Source organism: Lactuca sativa, chromosome 2 (genome assembly GCF_002870075.4).
Source record: "Lactuca sativa cultivar Salinas chromosome 2, Lsat_Salinas_v11, whole genome shotgun sequence".
Taxonomy (NCBI): domain Eukaryota; kingdom Viridiplantae; phylum Streptophyta; class Magnoliopsida; order Asterales; family Asteraceae; genus Lactuca; species Lactuca sativa.
This window is the reverse complement of record NC_056624.2, coordinates 196,538,968-196,548,447: the sequence shown is the minus strand read 5'-3', so window position 1 is coordinate 196,548,447 and position 9,480 is coordinate 196,538,968. Positions and strand designations below refer to the sequence as shown.

The 9,480-nt window shown below is 32.9% G+C and overlaps 2 protein-coding genes across 4 annotated transcripts; both read right to left on the bottom strand.

Moving 5' to 3' along the window:
• Positions 1 to 4,948, bottom strand: LOC111899808 (protein WVD2-like 4). Of its 3 annotated transcripts, XM_023895668.3 has the most exons (7): positions 4,783 to 4,886; positions 4,512 to 4,564; positions 3,814 to 4,301; positions 3,625 to 3,729; positions 3,441 to 3,512; positions 3,245 to 3,364; positions 1 to 661 (listed from the first exon to the last, which is right to left on the bottom strand). In XM_023895668.3, the coding sequence occupies exons 2-7, from the start codon at positions 4,555 to 4,557 to the stop codon at positions 308 to 310; spliced, it is 1,185 nt and encodes a 394-aa protein (XP_023751436.1). In that variant the 5' UTR covers positions 4,558 to 4,564; positions 4,783 to 4,886; the 3' UTR covers positions 1 to 307. The 3 variants fall into 3 exon arrangements, with proteins under 3 accessions (XP_023751436.1, XP_023751434.1, XP_023751435.1); XM_023895666.1 differs by lacking the exon at positions 4,512 to 4,564 and having other exon boundaries at positions 4,783 to 4,948; XM_023895667.1 differs by lacking the exon at positions 4,512 to 4,564 and having other exon boundaries at positions 3,245 to 3,352; positions 4,783 to 4,948.
• Positions 4,949 to 5,796: 848 nt separating this feature from the next.
• Positions 5,797 to 8,980, bottom strand: LOC111899809 (calcium-dependent protein kinase 26). The gene is made up of 6 exons (XM_023895670.3): positions 7,553 to 8,980; positions 7,316 to 7,459; positions 7,085 to 7,237; positions 6,698 to 6,981; positions 6,376 to 6,600; positions 5,797 to 6,078 (listed from the first exon to the last, which is right to left on the bottom strand). Exons 1-6 carry the CDS (start codon positions 8,367 to 8,369, stop codon positions 5,956 to 5,958), a joined length of 1,746 nt encoding a protein of 581 aa, XP_023751438.1. The 5' UTR covers positions 8,370 to 8,980; the 3' UTR covers positions 5,797 to 5,955.
• Positions 8,981 to 9,480: the final 500 nt, after the last annotated feature.

The window sequence follows — 9,480 nt, the reverse complement described above, 5'->3', positions numbered from 1 at the left end:
TGATAAAAATAAATAAATCCATTTCAATTCACATTTCACAAAGCGAAAGATCCAAACCAGTTTCCGCAAATTTTACAACTTTGGTTTTAAAGGAAAACAAAAAGATTCATACAACATCATATAAACGAATAAACAACAGAAAAAACCGACTCATACAACATGTGACCAGTAACTTACAGTCGCTATTCACAACACAGAAGAAACCTTAACAACTTGAAAAACAACAAAAAAAAAAAAAAAAGAAGAAGCCTATTAGATACAGAGAGATATTAAACATTATAACAAGGTTGTTTTAAATTTTAACTTTTTAACCCCCAACAACGATGTCTGCGGACAAAACAGGAGGCTCACACTCACCATTGACTTCTTCTTCTTCTTCTATCCGAGCTTCAACTTGAAGAGGATTTGGAGATGGGATTTCATTGGATGGTTTCTCTTCTTCTTCTTCTTCTTCTTGAGCTTGGACTTGTGTTTTTACAGGCTTTTCCTTTGACTTTCCAGGTTTGACTTCATTTTTGGATACAGATTTTCTGAGTGGTTTCTTGGAAACAGCAACAGGAGCAGTAGTGTCTTTGTCTTTGTCACCATTTGTTGTGGTGGGTGTACCCACATTGCTCTTGTTCCGGCCAAGTTTTGGAGATTTTGGGCGTGTTGTTGGTATCTATACAAAAAGTATAAAATAAACTATTAAATTATATAATATATAATAACATAATCTCTACCTTTACTACTTTATAGATACAAACCTTATTTTTCATGGTTATGCGGTTTTGCAGGTGGGAAAAATACAAAAAAAAAAAAACAATGTACAATCACCATTTTATCGATTCATCTGCTTTTTTTATAAAATTGTGAAAATTTGTTTGTGTTTTTCTATATTTTACCCCAAGGATGTAAGTTGGGCGTAAGAGGATCAATGTAGGTTACATCAAATCTGGTGTAAATAAATTAATATGTTTACATCCAATGTATATACACCATAATTCATAGTCATATTTGGGTTTACTAACGAATTATATGATTTTTTTGTAGTTTGATTACTCTTGAATTATTTTTAAATGTTGAGCCTAGGGCTATGTTTGGCAGACTAGCTGAAAAGCTAGCTTTTGTCTAATAAGCTATTGGTAGCTGAAAAAGTAACAGCGTTTGGTAAAAACTAGCTGACAAGCTAAATGGCAATTGCAAAATGACATAAAAGGACATTTAAATATATAACTAAAACGTGTTAACACCAAATTTGGCTAAAAAACTATTTCAAATGTCTATAAAGCACCAATTTATACACTTTAATGCATAAAGACCAACCATGAAAGTTGTCCCGAATGGCCTCTTAGTTTTTTTTTTTTTTTTTTTTTTTTACAAATTTACTTTTTTTTAAATTACGTTTTTGACAACTTTTTGCACAGCTTATTTTTACTAAGTTCTTCTACAACTTTTTTTAACAAATTTGTAGAAGCGAATATGCAAAATATGAGTTTTACATGTTTTTTACAACTTTACGTGCATGAAAACAAATATGTAAAAACACTAGTTTGTCAAAATGAAAAATCTTAAAAAGAAGTTGCAAAAAACGAATATGTAGAAGAACAATGGGAAAAGTTGTAAAAGAAGTTGTAGAAAAAATTGCAAAAACAGTTGTAGAAGATATTGTAAAAAATGTAAAAATACTAAGTTTTATAAAACATGTAAAACAAAATTGTAAAAAAAGTTTTAGCATATATGGATATATTTGGAAAACTTGTGAAAAAGCTCAAGGAGCTTAATAATAAGAGATCTCAAATAGCTTTATAATAAGCCAGCTTATAAGCACTTTAGTGGCCTCACCAGACACTAAGCCCTATTTGGCATGCTAGCTTATCCATAACTGAGGTTTGACAAAAAACCAAAACAGAAAACGAAAAAAGATCTTTATAACACTTATATTTTGAGAAATGTATTGAATAACATTTCATTTTAAACATTAATAATATGTGCATATTAATTATTTATTATTTTTTGACTAGTTATTCTACTTTATTAGATATACAAAGTAAGAAATGAATATATACTACAGAAAATTATATCATTAATGTAAAGTAATATTAATTTGAGAAATATAACACATATACTTAATATGACAAATTAGATGAGGGGCTTTTATAAAGATCGAAGATAGATGATGATAAACTTGTTAATTAAAAAAAAAAGGTTTTGGAAAGATTAATCCAATGGAGTGAGTTTTAATAATAGGTTTTTGTTAAATAAAGGTTAGTGGAAAGCTGATTTGGTTAAAATGATAAGTTTTATTGAAGTTGAAAAAAACATACGGGTTTTATAAATTATAACTAGTATAAATATTTTGGTGTTCTTTTTTGTATTTTCCTCATTTTACAAAGCTAAGTTGGTAGTACAATAATACTACAATACTATTGGTACCACAGTTGAGTCCTTTGATATCAAATCACACTTCTAAACTCTATTATTTGAGAAAAAGGAAGAAAAAATAAATGAGGGCAAACTTGTAAAAATTGAATAAATTTAATGGGGAAAGCGGAAAGCCTATTTTTCTCTTTTTCTCTATTAAGTCGTTCTTTATGCATTAAGTCAAAAAGAAACACGCATATATATTAAGTCAAATCTCCTTTATCTCAAAAAGAAGCAACACCTAAGCTTTAACCCTACAGTAGGTAGTTAACCATAGTGTCATGCCTCTTTTTGTCAAAAGTCAAAATCATAGCTTATCTGATTTATCAAATTTAATCACTTTCAGAACCTTTTTTTGGTACTACTACCATCTTGATAAATTAAGAATATTTTAGAGTTTCAATCAGAAAGATTGCAGATTTAAGTTAGTGGAATGCATATTTTGCAAGATGAAGTGGCTATGTTGTAAAGTAAGGGTTATACTAAAGGGTCATTAGGTTGTTAAAGAAATTGAGACTTGAAAAAGTGAAAAGGAAATCAAAGTCCCATTTTCAACTAAGAAAAAAAAAACTTCATTTATCTGAAAATATCTGAACAGAAAAGCCTATGTACCTAGGGCAATTCAATAACTTTTTTTCGAAATGAAATACATGTTATTTTGGTGTAAGGTATGTTTAGTGCAAAGATGCAATATCATGCAAGATGTCCTCTATAATAGCTTCTAAATGAAGCAATTTTCCACTAACCATGAATCTTATAAACCTGCTAAAATTTGTATGTTTAAACCTCATGCATGAAAATTTTGACAGAAATAAGTTCAAAGTCAAAGCGTTACAAGTACCTTCTTCAAGTCAACTTTTGGGGGTGGCTCTTTGTAAAACTTTGGCATTGGTGCAGCTTTAAACATCAAGCTCTTCCTCAACTGCTTGATCTCTGCTTCTTGGCTTTCCTGCATTTGCAACTTTGACCAAGTCAAAAATACAAACTTTGTCACCCGATTAAAACATTCATTGACTAAAGATTTCACAAGCCAAAACCTTTGACTTTTCTTGCAAGTTGGTTTTCTCCGCTTCTTTCGCATGAATCTTCTCCTCTATCTTTGAAAAGAACTACACAAAGATCAAACATGATTAATATATGGGTTACATACATCAACAACTTGATGGAAATAAACAACAAGGATACATTATATACAACATGATTAAGTAAGTAAGTAAGTACCTCTTTTCTCTTTTCAGCACGCTCTTCCAACCTTGAAGAAAAGCCAATCACACTGTTCTTATGCTGCCCATCAGGGGCATCTTCACTTCCATTAGATTTCCTAGGCTAAAACAAACAAAACAAACAACAATAAAAACATAAGAACACAACAAATTAAGGCTACAAAGAAAGGGGTAAAAAGGAATTTACACGTGACACGCGAACCGAATCCAAAGTAGCTCTTCTAGAAGGTGTGCCATCAATACTTGCACTCTTTTCCTTTGTTTTTACTCCTGTTGAAGCTCTTCTATTAGCAGGATTCATGGCATTTCCATTTGATACTGTGGCTGGCTGCTTACCAGGGTGCCCATCAATGCTAGCTCTCATGGAATTAGGGTTTTGGGGTTTAGAAGGGAAAGATAAACTTTGAGTTAGATGGGGTTTTGGCTTACGAGCCAATATGCTACCTTTAGAACCATTTTTGGCCACTTTATTGTTCTTTGAAGTACCTCCATTACCATTAGTAGTAACCTCACTTGAATTTGGTATTTTGGTGGCATTAACATTCTCAGAAGATTCACTCACTTCCACTTTTGTTGATTCGAGACCTTCCTCAACTTCATTCGAGTTTTCATGATCTACCACGTTTATAACACCATTTTCATCTTCCGTATGAACCCCATTGCCAGGCTCCATCCCTATTCAAATTTCGTCAAAAGAGATAGCACAGATTCAAAATCATTTTTCATCGAAGTTAACGGATCAAAACATTTGAAATCAGTAAATTTCTTGGATAGTGAATTATAAACTGTTTGAGCATTCGCTTTCGCGATTTCAATTGAACCCACACGAATCGAACAAAAGTAAACAAAACCCGTACGGATTTTCCGAGATTTAAGTTTCGAAACCTTGAAAAATCTCAGATTCGGGGAATTTTGATGCCACTGTTGTCATTTTCAGCCTAGACAAACCGACATCCATCAGGTAGGAACACTCACTTTCATACTAAAATTTCAATTAACACTACTGAAATTAGTAGATAAATACGAAGATCAATGAATTTGAGTATCGAAAATTGAGCTAAATACAGTCAACCAAGGGTTGAAAACAGTCAAAGGACTGAATAAATCAAAGCAATTCATGAAAATATCACAGATTTGGAAGGAAACTACGGAATACCTCGATTGAATGAAGTTTTGAGGGTTTGATTTGTGCTTCTGAAGAATAAAACAAAGATTCTGCCTTCAAATTCAAATGCTGTTATAAAAATGGCGTCTTGATGTGTGTGTGTGTGTGACAAGAAGATTTCAGTGGGGTGTGAGGGGATCATGGATGAAGATGGTGGGGCTGGGGTAAAACTTTCATTTTTTGTGAAATGACCAATATGCCCCTACGGAGGTTGGTTAATAATTATGTTTTATCCGTTGGAACACTTTTCGATACATAAAGTACAAGTCTTTAAAACGAGGTTTACAACACGCGAAGCCTAATTATGCATAGTACAAGCCTAAATATGTGCGATATTACCAAAATATCCTCAAGCAACTTTGATTCAATAATTCACAATTAATCAAATTATTAGTTGGTGTATATGTATGGCGTACACCCATGTGCTGCCAGCTCATGTGAAGGGTAATTTGCAGTACTACAATCAAAATAAATAGAGATATTATAATCATATTATTAATTCAAATTATAAATTTGTCTGTCATAATCAAAATTAAATTTGAAAGTGTTTCTCATATAAAATTCAATATTTGATTGTTACATAAGATTTTACTCAATAATCAAACAATTAAAAGACCTTTTAATAACATAATGTACAAACAACTCAGTGAATATGTAAACTTATAAAGAAAATATTGTATACTTAGTGTATATATGTATGCCTACATACATGTATATTTGTCGATGAAATGGTTGATGATTAAGACTTAGAATATTAAAACTATGGATGTTGTCATCTTGTGTTCTTGTAAGACACTTCATGCATGCTGTCTTTTAACAATGCTACAAGAACCAAAAGTAATTAATATATATGTCTTTTAGCATCTACACCCTTATATTGCCTGTGACTTCATTCTTTAGCATCATGACATGCACTGGAGGTTGTACTCCATGCCAAAATGGTTGTACCCTACCTAGAACATATCGACTGGGAGTGTTGTAATTCATGCATAAACCATTGTATCATGTTCAAAGACAGACAAGTAATTATTGATGTAAAGAAATGTTACATTCTGTAGCTGCGAATTCATACTCATAATCTTTTGATAATTTAATAATCTATGCTTCTGCAAAAATATATGAGAAATTCATTCGCATAAATATGAAGAAAAAGAATATTTGAAATCAAAAAACAGCCAACGGCTCCTTGAATCCAATGATAAAGTTATTCCTGGATCGATTCTTTCCCAAATTGGTAGTTCCCTTGTGCATCATTGCAACAAACTCACCATAATCTATACGTCCATCCTGCAAATTAAAAAAACCAATAAAAACTCATATATTCAACTTTCAACTCAAAGAAATGGCTTTTTTGGGTGAAATGCAAGAAAAAGATTGTACATGAAGAGGTAACTAACAAAAGGGTTACTAAATAATCAAGGGTTTAAGTCAAAGAAACAATCTTTTTGCAAAAAAGCAAGAAAAAGATATTTAAAGACTTACATTGTCAAACAATTAGTAAAATAATCAAGGGTTCAAGTCAATGAAACAATATTTTAGCAAAAAGCAAGAAAAAGATGTATATATATATATTTAAAGACTTACATTGTTCTGATCAACTTCTTTCATAATTTCTTCCAAATGGATATCAGCAACTCCAAACTCCTTGCAGGCTTGTTGGAGTTCATCATGTGTAATATAACCACTCCCATCTTTATCAAAATATGCAAAAGCAGCAAATAAACGATCCTCTCTATCAACTTTGGTAAAATGCAAAGTTGCAGCCACAAATTCATCATAGTCAATAGTTCCATTATTATCAATATCAGCCTGCAAAAAGATAACATATATGTTAATAATAATAATAAACAAATCAATTAAAGTACATTACTGTTTCTTGCATTTAGCTCTTTAAGATGACACTTACAGACTGAATTAGATCATGAATGTCAGATTCGTCAAGATCAGCACCACATCTCTTGAGTCCATCCTTGAGTTCATCAAAAGTAATATAGCCACTGTTATCAACATCCATCATCTTAAACATTTGCTTTAGTCCACCAATTTCTTCTTCTGAGAGCTTTGATGCAATGACCCTAAGAGCCATTTTTTTGAGCTTATTCATGGCAGAAAACTGAGTCAAACCAGTCAAAACTGCAGGATCAAGCGGCTTGTCTGGAGCAACACCATCTACACTAACCCAGGGATGACCTACACACCAATTAGAATCAAGAAAGTAAGAAAACTGAATATTGAAATACAACATTTTTTTCAAAAACTTTACAAGGAGAAAAAGAGAAAGAGTTAAACTTACAAAGAATTTCATGAGCAGTTAGTCGCCAACATCGGTCTCTAACTAGCATTTTCTTTATCAGATCCTTAGCACTTGTAGAGATAGAAGGCCATGGATCAAAGGAAAAGTCAAGTTCACCCTGTAAAATCTCCAAGAATACATCATCCTGTGTTTCTGTAACCAAAAGAAAGGAAAAAGGTTCATGATCCAAAATAAAACAAGAGAGAATATTCACAGTTCACAAAATTACACCTCCCCAAAAAGGTGGCACCCCTGAAAGGAGAACGTAAAGGATGACACCAGCACTCCAAATGTCTATTTCAGGACCATAATGTCTTTGCAAAACCTCTGGTGCAACATAATAAGGGCTTCCAACTACATCCGTAAAGATTTCACCTGCAATTTAGGCTGCATAAACATGATGAACAAACATATTCCAACATGAATTCATTGAAGAAGTAATTGACATGCAAGATCTTGAAAAGGTACCTGGCTTAAAGAAAACCGATAATCCAAAATCTATGGCTTTAAGAGACGAATCTTCATCTTCATCAACAAAGAGAAAATTCTCAGGCTTAAGATCCCGATGGATAACACCCAAAGAATGACATGCCTCGATAACACTAGCAATAGTTTTAAGAAGATCAGCTGCTTTGCGTTCAGAATAATGACCTTTTTTAGAAATTCTATCAAAAAGTTCACCTCCACTACAAAGTTCCATCACTAAATGAACTTCATAACCATCTTCATAAGCACCTTCAATGGAAACCACATTAGGGTGTCCTGACAAATGATGCATAATTTCAACTTCCCTCCTAACATCTTCCACATCATCATCGGTTACTAATTTCCTCTTAGAAATTGATTTGCAAGCAAATTGTTTCCCGTTTTTCTTTGATGTGCACATGGAAGTTGTACCAAATTGTCCATGTCCCAGTTCTGAACCAACTGAATAGCGATCTCTTAAATTTCCAGTACTCTTTTTCAAGACTTTATCAACTAAAAGACCTGCACTTGACTGTCTTCTCCTATGATGTGGATTCAGGGTGTTAGATGTCTCATTTTTCTGTGTTGGTTTGCTTTGTTGCTTCACTGGTTTATGATCCTCATTGGATATGATTACTACATGTGGAGGTGTATTTTGGACAGGTTTGGTAACCTTATTATGTTTATGATGACGTTGGTTTCTTGCTCTTCTTTTTTCATATTGGATATAATTTGGTGACCTAGACCACCATAATGAATGCCATATGGATCCAAAGAATCCATGCTTCAAGCACCTTGGTGCTCCACATCTATTTCCCATCTAAAATGATTTAAAAGATGTAGGATATTGACTTCAAGTATTCATGTATAAGTTCTCAGTTTCACTCACTATCCTTTTCATAAGAGGAAGCAATGACGATGAGCATAAAAACACTAAACAACCAGATACGAAATACAATCACCGGTTTTTGTACACACGGCCAAATAAACAGGAAGATCGAACGAAATCAAGTTTACCCAACCCACGATGTACTGATCTTTAATTTCACCAATTTGAACATGATCAAGGAGAAAATTTAATAAAACCCCAATATCGAATGATGTTGATTACTCGAGGGGAGATGCAAAATTGACGGAAACAACACAAGATCGGTGGATATAATCGATAGAATGTTGAGTTTATATGGTTTTGCTAGGTCTCCATGCAAAACCTTAAAAAAAGGAAATTTTCTTGTGCGGGTTTTTTTGATTGTTTAAAGGGTCTGTTTCGGGTATGAATTCTTCTCTTCATCTCGTGTACCCCTCCGTTCAACAGCTATGAATCTGCTGCAACGGCGGGTAGGGATTTGGGGGTACCGAGGGGATTGGAAAGGAGGAAAAGAGGAAAGCAACGGGTTTTTCCGTTGGAACTTCCGAGAGAACATTTATAAGCAATATATTTTTTTTTTTTATTATTTTAATACATTTGATAACTTTGGTGGTTTAAGATCAGGGAAAATAACTTAAAAAAGTAATAATGTTTCAAAAACCTAAAAAAAAAAACACCATTATTTTTTTTAATGAAAAAAATATCATTTTACCGGATATTGTTGGTTATCCTGTTAAAAGATTTACGGGAATATATGTGGCCTTCTCCTTCGTTATTTCCCTTAAAATCTAGGGTTCCTTTCCTTCTCCTTCTCCTTCGTTTGTTCATCATTTCCACAGAATCACTACACTGGATTCCAACTTGACAATCGAAGTCAATCATACATGTTCTTTTATCCCCAAACTGATTGTGCATTTCAATCTAGTAAAAGTGGTTGTTAGCAATGTCGATTTCAGAAGCATGAGTTTCATGGAGTTCATTTTGTATATGAAGAAGTTGGTCAAGGATGGAAGAATCAATGTTTACTATTGTCTTCCAAACGTTCACTGAGAGATGGGTTGAG